A 23,005-nucleotide genomic window follows, 5' to 3' on the forward strand; every position below is an offset into this window, starting at 1 on the left:
TTCATGCTGTTATTCCCTTGGTGAGGGTGACGAAGTTTCTTCTTTGCACGTACTAGCACTTAAGAAATTTGATTACCTAGCACTTAAGGGGATTCCAAGGTGTTAATAAAAGAAACAGGAAAGTTAAGTACAAAAAACAGACTTGCAAAGTTATTACCTGTATCTGTCATTCCCCCCCCCCCCCCCCTTTTAATCTTTGAGAGAGAATAATGCCAGTTCTCATTGAAATACAGTGCTGGAAGCAGTAATCTCAATATTTACATTTTTACTCATTTGGACATCTTTCCCATGAAAAAAACTGATGTCTTACAGAAAACTGATTTGTAGTGATGGGGGCGGGGGAAAGAAGAAATAGTTAAATGTTGAACCTTAAGAAAAGTGCTTAAGAGTATTCAGCTGTTAGATATCTACATTTCATACTCAAGTAGATTATCAACTCTTACTCTTGGGGTATGTCTAGACTGTATCCTTCTGTCGGCAGAGGGATGCAGATTAGGCAGGTCGACATTGCAAATGAGGCAGGGATTTAAATATCCTGCACCTAATTTGCATAAAAATGGCCGCCGCGTTTTGCTGACTCGGCACTTTGTCGGCAAAAAGCGGCAGTCTAGAAGGGGATCTGTCAAGAAAGAAAGCCTTTTTCAGCAGATCCCTTATGCCTCCTGCAAGGAGGTTTACAGGATCTGTTGAAAAAGGCTTTCTTTCCCGACAGATCACCCTCTAGACTGCCACTTTTTGCCGACAAAGTGCCGAGTCGGCAAAACGCGGTGGCCATTTTATGCAAATTAGGAGCAGGATATTTAAATCCCTGCCTCATTTGCAATGTCGACCTGCCTAATCTGCATCCCTCTGCCAACAGAGGGATGCAGTCTAGACATACCCTTGAAGTTTTTGTCACATTTACAACATATGTTGCAGTTAAATTATTCACACTTCAATTGTTAAATGAACATTTCACTGTTTGTGCAACAAGTTAACAATATTGCTCTCATCTTGTAACAAAATGATTAGTTAGCTTCACTTTGTTTCTCATTAGGTTCATTTTTCTGGTCCTGATAAATGCTGCAATGCTTAGGTTATAAACTCAGAAGGTGAATATTTTTGCTGTTAAATATATATGTTGCTGTTAAATATAATAAAAATGCGAAACATTTCTGTTGGTCTTAAAATTCTACTCTGAAAAGTGACTGGCTATAAAATATCACCTTGCTATTTACAAATCTACGGATTTTCAGAGTTGCAGCTACTTGGTCTGGTTGCCCATCTTTGCTACTTAATTCACCTATGAGAGTGATTTCTACAGTGCTACCATGTGTATGACATGAAATCTGTTCAGGCTTCACGCAAAATTAGTAGAATTGTAATTCCAGATCCAATTTTAGAACCAGATTTGGCCCTCAGTCTCACCTGTCCAATCCCATTACAGAGAAGTGTAACTGAACAAAACTTAAATACAGTGAGCTTGAATAAATCTGACTGCAGAATATGACATGCAAAACCTCTTCTTCCTGATGACTCTGCACATGCAAGGATGCAGCTCGTGAATAGAAGATAACAGATTGAGTTGGCAAGGACTGGCCGTTGGAAAAATCTCTCTTTAAAGTCAAGTTCTTATCTTTGTACTTGAACTCTTACCAAATATATTCATCTATTATTGTGGGTTTCAAATATGAGTCAATGATACTTTAGAGTTGCTTTTCAGAACAGAGCTATGCTAAGTCTTAAAGGCTTGAGTTTTGAAAAAATAATTATTTCTTGATTGATATCACTTGACAAGATCATTTTTGTTGCAATGTCACACAGATATTACAACTGTGTGCTCCGTTAAGTAGTGGCCTAAGCATATTGTGATACCACCATATTAAAATGTTAGTCAAGAAACTGATCGTTTTGAACAATTTCTTTCCTCTAATTCTAGAAATTTGCCCATCTTACAGCACTTTATTTTAGGACTCTTGTTTCACTGTTGCCATTATTTATAAATCAGAAAAAGAAAATGCCTGTCCAATAAAATGTATTTTCCGTGCTTTCAGGTTCATCGTCTGGTAGTAGTGAATGAAGCAGATAGCATTGTGGGTATCATCTCTCTCTCTGACATTCTACAAGCTTTGGTGCTCACACCAGCAGGTATAGATGCTGCCTTCTGACCTCTTTCCATATCCTTTCAGGTACAGTAGGGTATAGCTTAGTATGCTGTTCTTAGTCTTCTTGATTTGTTGCTAATGTCTATAATAGACTGTAGTCAAGAAGGAACAATCAAGATCCTCTAGTTTGACCTGCAGACCGCAGGCTATGGAACCTTGTCTACTCACTCCTTTAATAGATCCATGACCTTTGGCTGAGTAATTGAAGTCCTCAAATCATGATTTAAAGACTTCAGGTTGCATAAAATCCATCATTTACACTAATTTAAACCTGCACATGACCTGTTCCCTATTCTGCAGGGTCTCTGCCACTCTGACTTGGGGAAGGGGACAATTCCTTGCTGTCACCAGATATGGTAATCAAGTCGACCTCGAGCACTTTGGCAAGATCCAATAACCAGATTCCTGGGAAGAAATTCTCTATAGTAACTCAAATCCCTCCCGATCTAGTGCCCCATCACTGGCCATTGGGGTATTTGCTGCTAGCAGTCATAGATTGGCTACATGCCATTGTAAGCAATTTAATCATACTATCCCCTCCATAAACATAACAAACTCAGTCTTGAAGCCCGTTTTTTACCCCCACTGCTACCCTTGGAAGGCTTCCAGAACTTCAGTCCTCTGATAGATAGAAACTTTCATCTAATGTCAAGCCTAAATTTGTTGAATGACCAGTTTTATCCATTCATTCTTGAGGCCACACTCATGCTTAATTTAAATAACTCTTCTCCCTCCCTGGTATTTTATCCCAGTGATGTATTTGTAGAAAGCAATCCTTTGGTTAGGCCAAACACCTTGATGCTTCTCTCATAAGGTAGGTTTTTCATTCTCTGATAATCTGCACCTGTTCCAGTTTTATATTAATCGTTCTTAAATATGGGAGACCCGAACTTTACACAGTACCATTATACATCTCATCTGGAATACTAGCACTTCTTGTCTCTTTAAAAATATCTTGCCTTCTGTATCCTAAGATTGCATTAGCCTTTTTCACGGCTGCATCACATTGGCAACTGATGGTTGATCACAGGATGACTAATACACCCTTATCCTCTGTCACTTCCAACAGATAAATCCCCAGCTTATAGCAAAAATCCCAGATCCAGAAATGCTATTATATTTGTCTGAAATATCAAATACTATTATTTTTTGTTTTGATGTCAAACTGTTAAAACATATTTTCTAGTGTACTTTCCATTTTTGTTAGAAAAATAACTCAATATCCATGTTCAAGTTTGTAGGGAAAGGTGAATCTGGATAATTTATCTCTGTTATACCAGCTTATATCAAACTGTCTATCGAGTTTAGGACAGAGCAGTCCATGAATGCTATTGCTGTTGATTGTGGAGATTGCTGCTCATATATCTTGTTTCTAGGTAAAAATTGATGCTTATGTTTTGAGATGAGGAAGTATAGAATCAAAATGTGGTATGTTTAATTAAAACTGCTTAAAGATATCTTGTCACATAAATCAGAAGTTGTATAAAACCCTCACCACTTGTGGTGGTGGTGTTTTTTGAAGATCTCTAGAAATTACCATGGGTCCGCTCTAGATTGAATTCACAAACTTGTAGTGTATTATTTACAGTTGAAACCTATGAATGATCTAATCATCTGGACATTCTCACTGGTCTTTGAAGTCTCAAAAAGTCAGGCTTTCTCTCCATAAGCCATGGAGTCCAGTGTTCTTCCAGACTGATCCCACTGCAACCCTCTCAGCAGTCTAGACCTTCTTTAATCCCTAATGAACCTTTCTTGGCAACTTCAGAAAACCTGGTCCAAACCACGTACAGCTAGCAAGTCTCTACACTTTTAACAGTCACTTTAATATGTCTTCCAACTGCTGACATTCAAACAAACATTCCAGGGTAGCTCCTAGCAACCTCATGGGCCTTCAGAGTTCTTAATTTCAAATCTCTGTCTTGCTTCCTTGCACATTTTACTTCCCTCATACCTAAAATAATAGTGGAAATGCAGCACACACTCCAACCCATTAGCTTTAAGTAGCTGGCTAGAGAATGCTATAGGGTCTCAGTTTGAGTACAGCTCTATCCCCATTTAACTCATGGACAACGGGCTCCATGGATCTGTAGAGGAGAGAAAACACTTTATGCTGCAATCCAGAAACTTAGATGAGGAGCCTAAAAGAAATCCAGTATACTGAATGGTCTTCCAGCCCTGTCACCAGTTGTTCTTCTAGGACAATTGTACCACCCATTAATCAGGCTCTTCCTCAAGTACTGATGCACCAGCATAATACAGATAGGCTACATCTAGACTACATGGCTCCGTCAACGGAGCCATGTAAAATAGTTTATTCGGCATAGTCAAAGAAGCGGGGATTTAAATAATCCCTGCTTCATTAAAAATAAAAATAGCTGCTGCACTGTGCCGACGATCAGCAGATCCAGCACAATGCGGCAGTCAAGACACGGCGCAGTCGACGAAGACTTTGTCGATCACGCCAGTAAACCTTGTTTCACGAGGCTGCGTCTAGACTGCTGCGCTGTGCAGGATCAGCTGATCGTCGGCACAGCGCGGCAGCCATTTTTATTTTAATGAAGCAGGGATTATTTAAATCCCCGGTTCTTTGACTGTGCCGAATAAACTATTTTACATGGCTCCATCGACGGAGCCATGTAGTCTAGATGTAGCCATAGTGTCTAAGTCCTCTTCAGCTCAGTCTCAAGTTCAGGGTGGGGAAAAAAGCACCAAAAGTCTCTTGTGCCATGGTTCTTGCACTCATCTCAGAAAAACCATTTGATTTTTGCCTTATATTTGCCTCATATGGCACTTGGTTGTTATGCTGAGGGATGCCACTGAAAAACAAAACAAAAAATAAGCAAGCAGGGGTGGTCCAGATGCCTCCTCTGTCTCTGCTCATGTTCCTATTTACTAATATTAAAATGTCTTTTTCAAAATGGTATTGACTGTTAAGAGTCTCATAATTAGCGAGTCAGTGTTGCAGTATTCCAAATATGCTCCAATACAGTGTTTTTCAAACTGCTTTTTCATACATGGAAGTACTGTATGAGCAAGTACACCACATGTTCTTGAAAACTCTGATTATTATTTTTTCTGTAAACAGGTGCCAAACAAAAGGAGAATGAAACTGAGTGACTGCTGTGAATGTATAAAGCTTTCTAGGAGAACTTGAACAAAGTTTCTGGGTCAAGTTTGCCTCGAGAACACTGACTGACTGCAATAGAAATGAGAAGAAGGGTTATGAGAATGTGTATTGAAGCGTAGTGATGGGTAATGTCTGTATTTTCCCCCAGTGATGTCACAAAAAAGCAGCATGACAAAAAAAACTTATGTAAAAAATGTAGGCTTGCATTTCAAAATGTCTTCAAAACATTTGCTGAAAGACTATGTCCTTCATTAAAATGCACTGTATTCTGAACCTATTTCATTCGTATTTGATAGAAGTCACTGGTCAGCAACAGACATGTGACATAAGGCAAGTGAATGGCATATTCATATCATAGTGCCTTATGTCAAAATACAGCAATATGTCATCAGTTGCCCATCACTGTCAAAGAAAGTATTGTGCTAAACAAGACACTGTATTTGAATGTGAAAGTCTTTAAACCTAAAACCAAATCAGTTTCAGTTCTCATTAGATTTGTCATAAAAGTTGTAATTTGAATATCAGTAGATTACTTTAAAACTTTAATGACAGTTTTGTGTTTTTAATGTTGCATTCTGAACTGATATGTAAAACAAGATTGATTTTAAAACAGCTTTATTTATTTTTACTTTCATGGCAATTTTTTACACATTTTTGGTGGATAGCTAAAATTTCACCATGTCCATTAATAAACTGTTGATTGTTATACAAAAAAAGTGGCAGATTTTCCTCATTTTTTTAACATTTGGGAGCTGTCGAAGCTGTGGCTTTTAGATCAGCCACATTACTTTGATCAGTCTAAGGTTTTCAAAAGCACATGTTGAAAAGTGTTATTGTGTATTGTAATAAACAGGTACTGTGGAGGACACTAAGTGCCAGAGATATATATTTTCCTGTGTACTAAAATAATAAATCATGTTTGTAAGACTGTGCAGAAACCATTTTTGTAAATTATAATAGAAATACAATTGTCATACATATGCAAAGAGTGAGAAATGTTTTTGCTAATATAAATGCACCAAAAAGCTTAGCGATTACACTCAATAGACTTCTGCAGATGGAAGAAATTAAACAAGCCCTACTTTATCAGTTTATTCATAGCTGCTTTTGAAATTGCCAAGTATCTTTGCATGTACAGATTTTTTACATGCTGCTTAGATGTTTCCCTATCTGAATATTTTATCTTATTGTAATGGAAGACATGAAATCATTCTTATTTCCCTTCCTTCTTTATAGGCTAATTGCACACTAAAGTGAAACTATTACTTTAAAATATTTTCAAACACCAACTTCTTTACCTGGGTTATTGAATAACACCTTGCATTATTAAAACTGAATGAACATCCTGTCTAATGTTTCTCTATTTATCCCAGATAGGACAATGAAAATGGATTGATTTGTCACTCTCTAATTACAGAAACGTGGTGGGAAATGTTTAAATGAAACTAAAAACTACATAAATGACTTGTTTGGAAAAAAAATGAAACCCTGTCTTCTCAAATCTTGCCTTCTATAAACCTAAACTTTGGGTCTACCGTTGACAACTTTTTTTAACAACATCTCAGACTGCTTCAATATAAAACCTGAACACATTCACATAGAGAACAATTTTTGACAGTGTACTAACTTTTCTCTCCCTTGCTTTTGCCCTCTAAAAAGATAGAAAGGGTCTTTTTCTATCAACTTTTCCTTTCTGACTAGGTAAAAATTGATTCTTTCCCATATAGTTTGAATGGTGCTAAAGTTTAAATGGCTGCTTTGGTTTAATAGTAACCTCAGCATATAGAATTCATCATCCCCATCATAAATAGCATTGTTCAAGTTCTGGGAATAATGGAGAGAGAAAAATAAAATGGAATGGAGAGGTTCTGGGTTTTTTCTCCTGTGGCAGTGTGGTGGTTTTTTTTTTTTATTATTTGCAACTTCATAATTAAGGCCTCAACATTTTCCTTTTTTAGAAAGAATCTGCATAATGTATGTCCAACGTTGTCTGTTACATTGGCAGTGTGTATTTTAAGCCCGCTGTTTTGCTGAAGAAGAGATTAAAAAATTGTGTTCAGTTGTTATAGTAAGAGCGATTGATTAAAGCTGAAGTTTAGTCTCTTGAGAACTAATCATATTGGCTGATCTCTGGTCTGTCTTAGAGGAAATTGCAATTCAGTCTAATAGTTTAAGAAAAAGAATTATATGAATTATTGCATAATGGTTAAAACCAAATGCTCTACATTCATAAAGGAGTGAGACCTAAAAAAGGAAGCTGAGATTTTAGCTCCTGATTCATGAAAGCACCAAAGTGTGTTCATAAAACTAGTGTTTGCTGAATTGGGTCCTAAGTCTAGAACAGACTCTTTTCTCCCACTCTTTATTTGCACATTTCTAAACACACACATAGATTGTAAGATCCTCTGATAAAAGGATTATATCCCTCTTATCTACCACTGGGGAAATATTTATCACAAATACAAGTGGTGGGTTATGGCTATGCTATTTCCAATATGTACCGTTCTCAATACAGCATTATCTATTTTAAGACACATGCATTGTTATCTTTGTATGCTGTAAATAATATGTATGACCTATGTACTTCATTTGGTAAAGTGTTAAATTTAAGTAATCTATATCAAAACAATTGAACAGATGTAAAATAAACATGTAAAGCATTGCTCTAACACCACAAATGAAATGCATTCAAATGTTTGTTTTTGTGTTTCAAAAAATATGAATGTAAGGAGTTTAAAAACAAAAGTTAAATGAAATGTCTGATACAAAACTTGAAATAGCTTAGGTTGTAAAATAAAATGCCAGTTAAAACGTACAGAGTCAAATTAAATTCCAGTACTATGAATTTACTATGCAAATTATATTTTCAAAACTAAAGCCTTCACGGCCATAAGCAAATTCTGTCTGCCTCCCTTTCTGATTTCCCCACTTCCCACAGCAGGCCCTGTTAATTGTTAAATTGACACTATAAATAGGCAAAAATCACATTGACTTCAAAATGGTGGTGGCAAGAGCTAATACTTTATGTAATATACTGTACATGCAAATCAAAAGGCGTGGCTGAAGACCAGCGGAGCTCCTGGAAAGATGGGAATGGAATGAGGGAGGCTGACTCAGGGGCAAAAAACATTTTTCCATGGAGCCAAAGGGAAAACTATAGGTGTTATGGGTGTGGGAAGCTGGGACATGTAGCTGCTTAATTCACCAACATCCAGGAGCCCATGCTGTGCAACCTCAAGGTTTGGGGTGACCCATGCTCCCTACTTAACTTGGTGGGGGGGTCACCATGACCCCATGAGTGTACAAGACCAGTGAAAGTGAATGGGGTCAAGACTTCGGCGCTCATGGACTTGGGGAGTGCTATCACCTGATTTTGGGGAAGCTAGTAAAGCCCAGCCAGCTAAGATTGACTAAATGCACAGGGGTCACCTGTGCCCGTGAGACAGTTAGGGTACATCTACACTACATGGCTCCGTCGATGGAACCATGTAGATTTGTTTATTGGGCAAAGGGAAATGAAGCGGCGATTTAAATAATCTCCACTTCATTTAAATTTACATGGCTGCCGCGCTGAGCCAACAAACAGCTGATCAGCTATTTGTCGGCTCAGCGCGGCAGCCATGTAAATTTAAATGAAGCGGTGATTATTTAAATCGCCACTTCATTTCCCTTTGCCTACAACCCTCATCTACATGGCTCCGTCGATGGAGCCATGTAGTATAGACACAGCCCTAGTTACTAATCCAGCGTAGCAGTAAAAATAGAGATAGAGGGAACCATCACTCGGGTGCAAGCAGACATAATCCCCCATCTCCTGTACCCCATACTCATTGGGAGGGACTTTCCGGGGTTTGATAGCTTGCTTGCCCAAGAGGGGCAGGAGCAGGAGGGGCCCCCTGAACTGAGGGAGACCCACACCAAAAAATGCTTTCCCCCAACATTTGTAAAAACATCCCAGGAACTATTCCCCACTCCTGGAAAGGGTAGGAAGACCAAGAAGCAGAGAAAGGTGGCCAAGGCCTTGGGTACGCGTATTTCAATGCAGGCACAGAGGGCTGCCTGCTTACGGAGACAAACACAATCTATGATAGGGATGAGACACCGGAAGAGGAGGATCCTGAAATTCTGGAAGATCTGGAAGTCAGCGCAGACCCCAACTCCATCCAACCAACTGAAAGGTCAGATGAGAGATCTAGGAGCTCATGCACCTGGTCACATGTCTTCACCATAATTACACATAGCAGGTGTGACAGGGTCAGGGCAGAGGGATACAAAAGAGTTCTAGAAGCCCCAAATTAAATAGGTCTCTGTTCCCTGGGTAAACAATTATTCTATGGGTAAATTTAACCCAGAGAGGTTAAATTTCAGATGGGATCAAGCTGAAGACCCCAGTTATGACAATGTAAAGAAGGGACAGATATAGATGGAGTCCCGGTGGAAGGGTAGACCCAGGGGTCCAGACTCCACTTCATAATAAAGAAAGATCTCCTGTACCAAGTTGTGACAGTGCAGGGGGAGGAGGTACAGCCTTGCTCATAGTCATCTTTCGGGAGGGCACTTGGGAGTAGAAAAGACCTTAGCATGGGTCCTACGAAGGTTCTTCTGGTCTGGAGTGCATTAAGAGGTCTGCAGGTATTGTGCATCCTGTCTGGAATGTCAGACACACAGTCCCCGGCCCCACCTGAGTGCACCATTAGTACCCCTTCCCATCATAGAGGTCCTGTTCGAAGGCATAGCCATGGATCTAGTGGGCCCCCGGAGAAGATGATCCAGGGCCACTAATATATACTTACTGTCCTGGACTATGCAACCTGATTAGTTTGGGACACCTCAATTGTACAGGAACATTAAGGGAGAAGTGGTGGATGTCATATACCTAGACTTTGGTAAGGCATTTGATACGGTCTCGCATGATATTCTTATTGATAAACTAGGCAAATATAACTTAGATAGGGCCACGATAAGGTGGGTGCATAATTGGCTGGATAACCGTAGTCAGAGAGTTGTTGTTAACGGTGCTAAATCCTGCTGGAAAGGGATAACAAGTGGAGTTCCGCAAGGGTCTGTTTTGGGACCCGTACTGTTCAATATCTTCATCAATGACGTAGATATTGGGATAGAGAGTACGCTTATTAAGTTTGCAGATGATACCAAACTGGGTGGGGTTGCAACTTCTTTGGAGGATAGGGACATATGTCAAAATGACCTTAGCAAGTTAGAGAAATGGTCAGAGGTAAACAGGATGAAGTTTAATAAAGAGAAATGCAAAGTGCTCCACTTAGGAAGGAACAATCAGTTCCATACATACGAGATGGGAAGCGACTGTCTAGGAAGGAGCATGGCAGAAAGGGATCTAGGGGTCATAGTGGACCACAAGTTGAATATGAGTCAACAGTGTGATGCTGTTGCAAAAAAAGTAAATATGATTCTAGGTTGTATCAACAGTAAATATGATTCTAGGTTGCATTGTGAGCAAGACACGAGAAGTCATTCTTCTGTTCTACTCTGCACTGATTAGCCTCACTTGGAGTATTGTATCCAGTTCTGGGGCACCACATTTCAAGAAAGATGTGGAGAAACTGGAGAAGGTCCAGAGAAGATCAACAAGAATGATTAAAGATCTAAAGAACATGACCTATGAAGGAAAACTGAAAGAACTGTTTGGAAACTGTTAGTTTGGAAAAGAGAAGATTGAGAGGGGACAGACAGGATAGCAATTTTCAGGTATCTAAAAGGGTGTCACAAGGAAGAGGGAGAAAAATTGTTCTTCCTGGCCTCCAAGGATAGATCAAGAAGCAATGGGCTTAAACTGCAGCAAGGGAGGTTTAAGTTGGATGTTAGGAAAAGTTCCTAACTGTCAGGGTGGTTAAACACTGGAATAAATTGCCTAGGGAGGTTGTGGAATCTCCATGTCTGGAGATATTTAAGAGTAGGTTAGATAAATGTCTATCAGGGATGGTCTAGACAGTAATAGGTCCTGCCATGAGGGCAGGGGACTGGACTCGATGACCTCTCAAGGTCCCTTCCAGTCCTAATATTCTATGATTCTATGATTGTTAGGAATTGTTAATTGTGGATAACTACTTATTCAGTGGTGGTTTGTATGACAGTTGTTTGATACAGCTTCCCAGGTGTGCTTTATCATGTCTATTTTTCTTCAAAATACATGCTATATGATGCACTGATGGTAGCAAACTTTATTAATAAAATTATTCCCTTATTTGCGAACATAGTGTATTATAAAAATAAATAAAGCATTGTCAGGCAGGCCAGCTACCATTTTAACACCAAAATGCTAGAATAAAATAAAGTGCATAACAACCATTAAACATGGAAATCAATGCAAATAAATGAGTTCTCTACTTTTACATATCACTTGCCCCCCAATTCTTCTTTCCCTCTTTAGTATGCACAAAGCATTGCTACTCAGGGTGGAAGACTGCAATGCTGGTGAAGGACTGCTGGGCCCGGGGTACATTTTCCCTGATTAGCTAGTGTTTAGTCAAGATTGCATAAACTACCTAACCATAATATTGCCCAGTGTGGTCCTTGTCTGCAGATTGTGGTACTATGGAGGAGACTTCGGCAGGGACGGCAGGTTTGTATAATTTTTGGTGGTGCCCCATTAGCCACACCCCCTAACCGCTGTTAACCACACCCCAACCCCCATTAACCAGGCCGCTGGAGGTAACACACTCAGGGCAAGATGGACACATGACCAGAAGTAAAAGGTGTCATGTCACCCCTCTTGAAGGACTTTTCCCACCATCCTCCTACCAACAGAGATTAGTTTGGCCCCCACCAAACCCACCTCATGCAACTATCCTGCAATTGCATTAACCCAATGTGTGAGACATTAACTCAGGGGCAGAGAGGCTGGGGGAAGTGTTCCCTCTAAGGCTATGTCTACACTCGTGGCTACTTGCGCACGTACAGCCGTTCTTGCGCAAGAACCCACAGAGTATCCACACTGCCCGCCTGCTCTTGTGCAAGGAAATTTACAGTACAGCATGGTAAGAGAGGACATCTTGTGCAAGAGCTATGCTCTATTCTAACAGGTGTAAGCTCTCTTTCGCAAGATGGCAGTGTGGATGCTCGGCAGGGAAGGGATTTCTTGCGCAAGAAACCCATATGGCTAAAATGGCCATCAGAGCTTTCTTGCACAAGAAAGCGTTCACACTATCATGGATGCTCTTGTGTAAAAGCACAGCTCGCACATGGCAGCATGGATGCCTTCTTGGACAAGAACCCTTGTGCAAGATGTTCTTACGCAAGAAGCCGCCAGTGTAGACATAGCCTAAGAGTTTCCTCCCATGAGCAGAATGAATTTTGTGTTGTGCACCATTACTGAGTTCATGTGGCTTGTTTGGATGTGCCACTGTGGCACCCAAGTTATTAATAAATATTTTATAAACCTCTACCTTTTCCCTCTGCCGCCATGTCTCCTCCCCTTGCTCCATCAGCTCCCCTGGTGCCTCCCCCAACTCCTCACCCTCCTCTGCTGTCCTGACTCCTGCCCTTCTCACTGCCCTCAGCCCTCCTGTGACCTGCCCCCCTCCACCAGCCCTTCTCTCCCCCTGTGCCCACTCCTCCAGTAGCCCCACTTTGATCATGTGAGCTACCCCTCCTCATCCCTTCTTCTAACACCTCCCTCTACACATCTGTCCTGCCTCTCTCCTCTGGTGCTGGTCCCTCCCCTGCAGGTGTCTGCCCTTCTGCTTCACCCCCACAATCCCCTGGCACCTGCACCTTCCCTTAGCCCTGCACTCCCCTGGTGCCTCCCCCTTTCCTTACTGCCCCTGCCCCTCTGTGCTCTCACACATGACTTTCTCCATCCCCACCTTTCTCATGCCCAACCCTTCTTTCAAGCCTTTTCCCAGCACCTCCCCCTCCCTCCTTTAGCCCCCAATGCCCTTACTCTCTCCTCTCCCAGCATCACCCTGTCCTTCCTCCCACTGACACCTCCCCTCCTGCCCTTTTCCTCATTGTCTGCACTTGGCCCCCTGACATTTGTCTCTCCTCCACGCTGTCCCTTGGTGCCTTCCCCTTTCTTCCCCCTCCCCCTCCATACAAGCCCCTTCCTCTCCTACCCCTTCCCCTATTTTCCCCCTCCCCCTCTGCACAAGCCCCTTCCTCCCCCTCCCCTTACCTTACCTTCTACCTTCCATTTTGCGGGGCTGGAGTCTGCACTCGGGCCCCAGAAGTCGCCGGACTCCAAACCCGGAGCCAGGCCGTGTGGTGCAACCCTGCACCGAACAGTTTTAAAGTCCCGGGCTGTGACGTCATGTCATGTCACCCCCGGGTGTCTCCCCGCTCACCTGTAAACGTTGCACATGGCAGCAGCATCCAGCAAGGGGGAGCCGACTGAAAGGTGCTCATGACAGGGACAGGCCAGGACCGGGGGGGGGGGGGATGCACAGGGGGGCCAGCAGGGGGGCCACTCCAGGCAGGGCCGGGGGAGAGACCCAGCTCCAAATATTGCTGGAGCAGGGCCCCCAGCTCTGAATATTGCTAAAGAATGGGCACAACGAGCCTATATAACTTGCTGCCCATGGACTCAGGATGTGGTGTGGGTGGAAGAGGAGCCTGAATTCTTGTGCCCATTAGAGCAAGCATACTCTCAAAGGGTATGTCTACACTACCCCGCTAGTTCGAACTAGCGGGGTAATGTATGCATACCGAACGTGCAAATGAAGCCCGGGATTTGAATTTCCCGGGCTTCATTTGCATAAGCGGTCCACGAGGTGTACCGGTAGTTCGGAATAGGAACCTAGTCCGAACTACCTAGTTCGAGCCCCGTGTAGCCACGCTACACGGGGTTCGAACCAGCGGGGATTTAAAAATGGCGGCTCCCCGCTTATGCAAATGAAGCCCGGGAAATTCAAATCCCGGGCTTCATTTGCACGTTCGGTATGCATACATTACCCCGCTAGTTCGAACTAGCGGGGTAGTGTAGACATACCCAAACAGATCTTTCTGCTGTGTTCGATCTTCTTCCTTCAAGCAAAATTCCTGCTCCAGAAACAGCACTGCAAGTCTCCTCACCTATTGCAAAACTCTCCTTATGCTCTGCAGCCTGTCCATGATTCTGTCATGAATCTTTTTTATATTGTTTATCGGTCTTGTTCAAGATGTGCACCAAAAGTTCATTATGGAAACACTTCCTCTTTGATTGCTCCATAATAGTGTGAAATCCCAGGCCTTTGCTGGAGTGCTGCTCAGTTGAGTAGGTGGAAGGGTCAATAAAAATAGTTCAGTACACTCTTCAGAGAAAAAGTGCCTGTAGACTCTCAAAGGAAAAATAAAGTACTGTAGAAAACTCAGCTTCAATATAATCTCAGAGGAACACTGCAATTCCCAGAACCTCCATAGACACATCTGAGTTGAGCAGAGTAAAAAACTGTACAAGATGAAATTTAAAAATTTAAATTTATAGTGCAAGATTTCAGACCATTATAGCCTTAGTGGTGGTGGGGAGAGGAGTGGAGGGAGAAAGAGAGAGAGAGAGAGAAAAGTTCTATATTGTGGAGGACATGAGAATCTATGAGGTTCCTGAATGGCAAATTACAGTGGGCCTGTAATGTCAGAAAGACATTCATGGGACTGTCTTTTTGTTTTGTGGACAAGTCCTAGCAAAGCAGGATCCTGGTCCAAAACTGGCGCTCCTTTTGTGGGTCAGACAAATAAATAAAAATTAGTAAGATTCTGATTCGGTAAAGCATTAAAGCGAATGCTTAACTTTAAACATGTGAATGTTGCCACTGAGTTCAGTGGCACCTAAACACATGCTTAAGTGTGCTTTGCTGAAGTGGGCTTCTAACCAATAATTTCCTAGCCCAGGGCAAAATTCATTTCAGTTTTTCCTCTGCAACCTCATCTATGCAGATGTGGAAATGGTCAAGAAAAGAAGGTTCCCATCTGTCCTTTCCCCACTGCCACCCAAATCTGCCTCAGAATTTGCTTTTTTTGGGGTATGGCTACACTGCAGAGTTTTTCCGGAAAACAGCCATTTTTCCAGAAAAACTTCACTTATGTCCACACTGCAATTGCGTTCTTTTGACAGAAAGTCAAAAGAACAGAGATGTTTTTCTGGTAGCAGCTCAGCAGGCCACAAGATTGTCGTAACCAATATGGTCAGCCAGGAGAGGGTAGTTATGCCGAATGTGCATGTGTATCTAGAATTTAGGTGTGTGCCAATTGAATCAAAATACTAGAACTGGAAAGAACTTTGAGTGGTCAACAAGTCCAGTTCCTTGCACTCGTTGGAGGGCCAAGCACCATATAGGCCATCACTGACTAGTGTTTGTCTAACTGTAGCACCACTTAGATTGGATGCAGAGGGAGCGCACAGCTCTCACATGCAGTTTTGTGTGCACCTCACTTCATGTGTCCTTGCTTTAAGTGCATGTCACTTTAGTAATGCCAGTAGGAAAAAAACTACACAGATGGAAACCAGAGGAATCTGGCAACCCAGTGTATGGGCAACAGTAAATAAAATGTCTTGGAATCGTGGGCCACACACAGAACCCCAATGGGCTGCATGTAGCCTGTGGGCTTCAGGTTGCCCGCCATGGAGTTAGCCCCTCTTTTGCCAATTATAAGTACATTTTATAGGACCTAAGCAAAATTGCAAACGTCTGTGATGCCAACTATCCAAATACATGCAGGGAGAGGCTAGACCATTGACCAAGGGATGGCTGTGTCCGGGATTGGTTGCACGCAGTGAGGCTACGTTTAGACTACCGACTTTTTCCGGGATACCAGAGGTATCCTGGAAAAACTCCGCCGCGTCCAGGGAACGCATCTGCTCTTCTGCTTTTTTTTGCGGAAGAGCAGACGCACTCTTTCAGAAGCCCTGTCTTCCTCATTCCATGAGGAAGAAGGGTTCTTCTCAAAGAGGAGGTTTTTCAGAAATTTGGCCCAGTGTAGACAGGTCAAATTTCAGAAAAGCCTCTTCTGACAAAACTATTGGAAAAAGGTACACAAATTGCAGAGCACAATGTGTACCTTTTTCCAATAAAACACTGTAGTCTAGATGTAGCCTGAATGAATGGTGCAATGGGCTGGACTTCCCAGTTTAATGGAGTGCTACAAGAGAAACTATAACTCTACATGGGCTTGTACTTTAATGGCACAATGTCTTAGGAGGGGAAATGGCATGGTAACCTTTTCCTTCTGACTGTTTTTTAACAAACATGCATAGTGTTTGGGCAGAAGGACTTTTATGAGGAGGAAGAGGAGGAGGTAAGAATCGAGGCAAGGTTTCACTGCAATCGGGAATGACAGTTGAGACTGAGCAGTTGGAGAGAGGGTCGGAAAACAGTGCAGTGCCTATGCCAGCCTGTTCCCACCTGGTGGAGAGAGGCAGTGAGTTGAAGTTAATGGGAGAGAGAAACAGTGGAGAGATGAGAATGGTCCAGGAGACGAAAGAGGAAAAAAGAAGGGGGGAGGATATCCCCTGGAGAGAGAATGATTACTGTTTACCAAGCCATGCCCAGAATGTGTCCGGGGGTGTGTGTGTGTCTGACTTGCTTTTTAAATATCAAATATTTTCTGAATGCTGGAAGGAGGGAGGAGCAGGGAACAGTGCCCATATATCTCAGGACTGGTTGTAAGGGGATGTGCAGATTAGAAGGCACAGCTAAGGCTACAACAGGCACCAACAAGGTCCTCCAAACATAGTAAATGATGCACAACAATTAAAATAATAAAACACCAGCAAAGCAGCCCAGCTATTTTTGATTCTGCCATCTAGGAAATGACCCAGACACTGGACTGTACAATAGCTACTAGATGCAAGGGGGAGAGGAAAGTATTCTGCCTCTCAAACTGCAGAGTTGCTCTGCAGCTGGTACTGCACCACTATGGGCAGAGTAGCACTTTGCAGTTCTAATTACCCCTGAAGGTAGGGAAGACCAGGAGTGTCTTCACAGCATCAGATCCTCCACCTCTATAGCCTGTATACTGGTAGCTACTGTCAAGTGAGGAACCAGGAGGCATACAGGGGCACAGATCCTACATACCACCTCTTTTTCCACATCTCCACATTCAGTCCTTCATAGAAGAGGAGGTAGGATTCATCCCCTAATGAATGGAAACAGAGTTCATACATAAATGTCAAGGGCAAATGACTGTGCTGCATCATCAGCAGATTGCTATCCACATCATGCTATCTTACATCTCACTATCTTAAAATAGTATCTCATAGGATCTATGTTCTCATACAAGAGAACTTCTTTCTGTTGGTGCAACTACTCATTAAAGGCTAACAACATGCTTTTTCACAATATAATCACAATTGTCTCTGCCTTGATGAATTTACAATCTAGAAGGCAGTCTGACAAGCTATACTGGGAAAACCAGAGGGAAACACGAATGTTTTTTTCCTTCAATTTTCTGTTTGCCATTTTTTCATGGATGGTTGGCTGGGTAAATAGTAACTGGAAAAACAAGTAATTGAACAGGCCCTGTTTGTGCTAGAAAGGATTTGCCAGTACAGATACCAGCTAACCCTCACAGGGTAGATGCAGCTTGCCATCAGCAAGAGTGCTTCTGCTGATATAGGATACATCAGCTCCCTGAATAAAGTAAACTGCATCTATAGTAAGGACTTTTGCTGGCATAGCTATATCTATTAGGTATATGTTTCCCCCCTGCTCCCCTCCACTGCCCTTCAAGAAAGGGTGTTTGTCTGTGGCTGCTAGGCCAGACTACCTAGTTGGAGACAGGGATCAGTGATTGGCCCTGAGCTGAAGGGACTGAGACGTGCATGGGGTAAAGTGCTCTTTGAAGAGCCTTAAAGGCTACACTGGACCTGCAAGGGTTAATCAAGGCTACCAGGCCAAAAGAGCCCCACCCTCACAGCCCTGCTGGGCATGCTGCAGCTGGAGGACAGTATAATGGCTGGTGGAACAGCTCAGTCAGGCTGACCACTGTGGAGGAAGTAGCTGCTACCAGAACACTGCAGGAAGAGCTATGGATGGACTGAACCATGGAGGCCAGTCAGCGGAAAACAGCCAGGGTACGTCTAGACTACATGGCTCCGTCGACGGAGCCATGTAAAATAGTTTATTCGGCATAGTCAAAGAAGCGGGGATTTAAATAATCCCCGCTTCATTAAAATCAAAATGGCTGCAGCGCTGCGCCAACGATCAGCTGATCCGGCACAGTGCAGCAGTCTAGACACGGCGTGGTCAACAAGAGAAGCCTTTGTCAACCACTCCGATACGTGTTCAGCAAAGGCTTCCCCTGTCTAGACTGCCGTGCTGTGCTGGATCAGCTGATCGTCGGCGCAGCGCAGTGGCCATTTTGATTTTAATGAAGTGGGGATTATTTAAATCCCCGCTTCTTTGACTATGCCGAATAAACTATTTTACATGGCTCTGTCGACGGAACCATGTAGTCTAGACATACTCCCAGAGAAGCCCTCAGCCCAGAGGAAATGAGAAGAAGCTGACCACCGTGAGTCCATGCTGAGCTAATGGTGAGACACACCCACCACTGACAGGCCCTGGGCTGGAACCTGGTGGAGAGGGTGGGCCCGGGCCCCCCTAACCCAACCCCATTAACTCCCAAGGGAGGGTGCTGCAGCTGTGACTACTAATGGGCTGGTAAGCCTTACTGCCCTAGGGAAAGGGAGTGATTGCTGAATCTGGCTGCCAGGCCTTATTGCCCTAAGAACAGAGAGAGCGTGATTACTGACTCTGGCCACTAGGCCTTACTACCCTGAGAGTAGAGAGTACTGACTACTACTGACTCTAGCCGCTAGCCCTCATTGCCGTAGGGGAAGGGAGTGAGTTTTGACTTGGGCCGCTAAGCTTCACTGCTCTAAGGGGAGGGAGTGAGCATGGACCCTGGCTGCTGGGCCCCGCTGCCCTTCAAGAAAGGGTGTTTTACTGTCTGTGGCTAGGGTTGCCAGATGGTTTCAGAAAAAATACTGAACAACAACAAAAAACACGCTAGAAAAGTTTGTTGAGAAAAAAAAAAAAACCCCACCACCTTGGCCCCTTTAAAAACCATGTGGTGAGGCTTTTTGGCAGCCACCCGTCATCTTGCCTCCCTGCGCCAAGCTGGACAGCTCCTCTGTGGAACCTGATAAGCACTAGGGTTGCCAAGCTGCATATCCGTATTGAGCCGGATAGCCCGGAATTTTCGTCTCCTGGCTGGGAAAAAAATCAGGTGTCTGTTTTCTTCTTAATCTTTTTACTGGATAGGAGGTGAAAATACTGGACAGTCCGGTTCAATACCAGACACCTGGCAACCCTATCAGTGGATGCTAGGCCATACTTCCAAATTGGAGATGGTGCAGGGATTGGCCCTGAGCTGAAGGGACTGAGATGGCATGGGGTAGAGCACTCTTTGAGAAGCCTACTGCCTGCCTCTTAGGGGGCTGGGAGTACACACCCAGTGACACACATATTCCTAACTGGCAAAACTTTTTAATGTAGTTCAGACCTAAACAGGACACAAACTATAAGTACCTTCCTCCCTCATCCAGAATCTGTGATCTTTGGTACCAAATAGGTGCTTAAAAGGGCATAATCAAATTAAATATCTATTTTCTGAAAGCATTTTGCCTGTTACTACTCCAAATAACACTTCAGCGCATTGTAATAAAGAGCAAAGAACAATTTTCTCTCCCCAACCCCAAGTTGGTCAGCCTTTGGTATTGGAGCTCCAAGGTGTCAGTGCCCCCACACTATTAAATCAGTGAATGTGTTCCTGATGACAGGAGGGGTGCAGTGCTTATTTGAACATTTCATTTAATTACTGTGGTGACTGAACATAGACAGTAAGCACACTTAATTTTTAAGTACAGACTTGCTCTCAGTATTACAGCTAAATACAGATTGTGCATAAGTAGAGGCGGCCACCGACTTGTGACACGATTGGTTCCAGAGGAAGAGTTGCAAGTCAAGGGCATTGTAACTCAAACCAGCATTTACGGTAGGTGTCATGCGCTGTAGTAAATGCGGGCCTAGGACGTAAGTCAGGGGGTTCCGGTCCCTTCCACAATTACAAAAATGATTGTAAGTGCGGGGGGGTCAGAACTTGGGTGGTCGCATCTTGGGGGCCTCCTGTAGTTACACATATTCAATGGCTTATTCAAAATGAAGGGGGCCGTCTACACTCCTTGGCTGTGTCTACACTGGCATGAATTTCCGGAAATGCTTAAAACGGAATACTATTTGGAATACATATTCAACGGAATACATTGGCAGGCTGCTTTTCCAGAAAAGACCTTTTTCCGGAAATCGTCTGTGGCCAATGTAGACGCGCTTTTCCGGAAAAGACTACTGGGCTGTCTACACTGGCCCTTTTCCGGAACAGTGTTCCGGAATAAGGACTTATGCCCGAGCGGGAGCAGAATAGTTTTTCCGGAATAGCGGCTGATTTTGTACAGTAGAGCATCGTTGCTTTTCCCGAAATTCAAGGGCCAGTGTAGACAGCTCGCAGCTTATTCCGGAAAAGCAGCTGATTTTCCGGAATAAGTGGCCCAGTGTAGACACAGCCCTCTAGTCACAGAAAGGAAAGGAAAGAGTGTGTGTGTGTTAGTGGGATCTAGATGGTAACCATTTCAATCTAGTGTCTCTGTTCAGTCTGTAATTTTTCATGACTAGTAAAATTATGACTTTAAACACTCGAAATTCTCTTTTTTGAAGATGTTGTGCAGGTTGTAACAGGTTCAGTCACAGAGATCCCCTTGAGACTGTCACTTGATGTGCTGAAATACCACTAGGTGTGTCTAGACTACACCTTTCTCTTGACAGAGAGATACAGATTAGGTACGTCGAAATTGCTAATGAAGCCAGGATTTAAATATCCTGCGCCTCATTAGCATAAACATGGTCGCCACTTTTTCTAAACAAAGTTTTTTCAGAAAAAAAACGCAAAAAAACCCAGCAGTCTAGACGCGGATCTGTCAAAAATAAAGCCTTTTTCAACAGATCCTGTAAACCTCAGTTTTTGGGGAATATAGGATTGGCCAAAAAAGGCTTTATTTTCGTCTAGACTGCTGGGGGTTTTTTTCAGGATATTTAAATCCTGGCTTCATTAGCAATTTCAACGTGCTTGATTTGCATCCCTCTGTTGACAGATCACTGTAATCAAACTTCTCCTCTCTCATATTTACTGTACACTCCAAACTCCCCTCTTCTCTGTCCCCCTCCCATCCCAGCCATGAATTTACTCCCTCTCTTCCCTCCTTCCTCCTAATGTCCCATTCCCTACCATCACACTTATTGTCTTGAGCAGGGAGCTTTTGCTGCTGAAGGAGTGCCCCTCCCCAGCCAGGAAGCCCTCTGGGTAGGGCTCAATTAGCAGCTTTTGGGCAAAAACTTGCCAGCTGTCTACACTGGCCGCTTGAATTTGCGCAAGAGCACTGACGTTCTAATGTAAGAATTCAGTGCTTCTTGCGCAAATACTTTGACGCTCCCGCTCAGGGATAAGCCCTCTTGCGCAAGAATACTTTAGCAAGAGGGTCAGTGTAGACAGGCACCTTAATTTTTTGCGCAAGAAAGCCCGATGGCTAAAATGGCCATCGGAGCTTTCTTGCGCAAAAGCACGTCTATACTGGGCACGGTTCTTTTGCACAAAAGCATCCATGCCAATTTAGACGCTCTTCTGCGGAAATACTTTTAACGGAAAAACTTTTCCGTTAAAAGTATTTCCGCAAAATCATGCCAGTCTAGACGCAGCCAATTACTTTAAGATCTGTCTCTTGAGTGGTAACAGCTCTCCTTCCCTGAGACTTTCACCCTCCTCAACAGCACAGAGGCTGCCTGACGGAGGGTATGTTTACACAGCAGAGCTATTTCGGGAAATTGGAAGTATCCCGAAATAGCTACCCCGCTTTCTTTTGAATGTGCCCGCTATTTCGAAATAGCACGTCTGCTAATTCTAGACCCATCTCAGCATCCCTGTAACCCTTGTTCCATGAGGGTTAAGGGGATATCTTGAAATAGAATGTTATATTGAAATTTGGCACTGTGTAGACGTGCTAAATTTTGAAATATGCTATTTTAATCAAAATAAGATAAGCACCCTAGGAATGGGACCATTCTACTGTGTCCTGGAAAGTCTCATCTATGTCCCTCTCTGCCTCCTGTTCAGCCACTCTGGTCTCCAATTGCAGTACATAGTCCCTAAGGGCCAGGAGCTTCTTGCACAGAATGCACACATATTCACCTGCCCATAAGGCAGGTAATCATACATGCTACATTGGGCGCAATAAACCGGATAAATAAACCACACTCTGCTGACGGGCTTCTGCCTGCATTCTCTTTTTACTCCTAGAGCTTATAATTTTTAATGGTTATTATTTAAAATCAGGTGGTTTTGGTTTTAGTTTAAAGAGTGTTACGTGTATCTAGTCCCTCTTAAACTCTGTCTCTAAACTCCCTAGTAAAGAGTGTTAACAGGGCTACTCCTCTGATACTTACAACCCACCTTTTGTTTCTTATCTTTTGACTGAAGTACCTGACAATGCTTTTGGTATTATCAAAAATGATCCTTAGTTTACTTTAATGGTGAGCCTTTTGTTATCTTAACCGCTCTGCCTCTATTTACAAACAAACTTCCTGCTGCAAAGGTTGTTCTGCACCCAGCTTTTTTAAATCATCACAATCATAAACAGGCAGTATTGCAGTTAACATTGCTGGAAACAAGCCTCCAGCCCTGAATATCCATGATGCCTGAGCACTTCCAGCCCACATAACTCACTTCCTATGGC

The 23,005-nt window shown here is 43.1% G+C and overlaps 1 protein-coding gene across 15 annotated transcripts in view; it reads left to right on the forward strand.

Moving 5' to 3' along the window:
* Positions 1–8,213, forward strand: part of PRKAG2 (protein kinase AMP-activated non-catalytic subunit gamma 2) — a 387,855-nt gene extending 379,642 nt beyond the window's left edge. For 3 of the 15 annotated variants that reach the window (XM_075922806.2, XM_075922812.2, XM_075922813.2), the window contains 2 exons: positions 2,034–2,127; positions 5,233–8,206. In XM_075922806.2, the coding sequence (XP_075778921.1) occupies positions 2,034–2,127; positions 5,233–5,264 (126 nt within the window). In that variant the 3' untranslated portion in view covers positions 5,265–8,206. Of the gene's footprint in view, positions 1–1,036; positions 1,092–2,033; positions 2,169–5,232 lie in introns of those variants that run through there. The other 12 variants (XM_075922814.2, XM_075922815.2, XM_075922816.2 and 9 more) reach the window with 9 other exon arrangements.
* The last annotated feature ends 14,792 nt before the right edge of the window (positions 8,214–23,005 follow it).

This window comes from Pelodiscus sinensis, chromosome 2, assembly GCF_052426305.1.
Source record: "Pelodiscus sinensis isolate ZL-2025 chromosome 2, ASM5242630v1, whole genome shotgun sequence".
Lineage (NCBI taxonomy): Eukaryota > Metazoa > Chordata > Testudines > Trionychidae > Pelodiscus > Pelodiscus sinensis.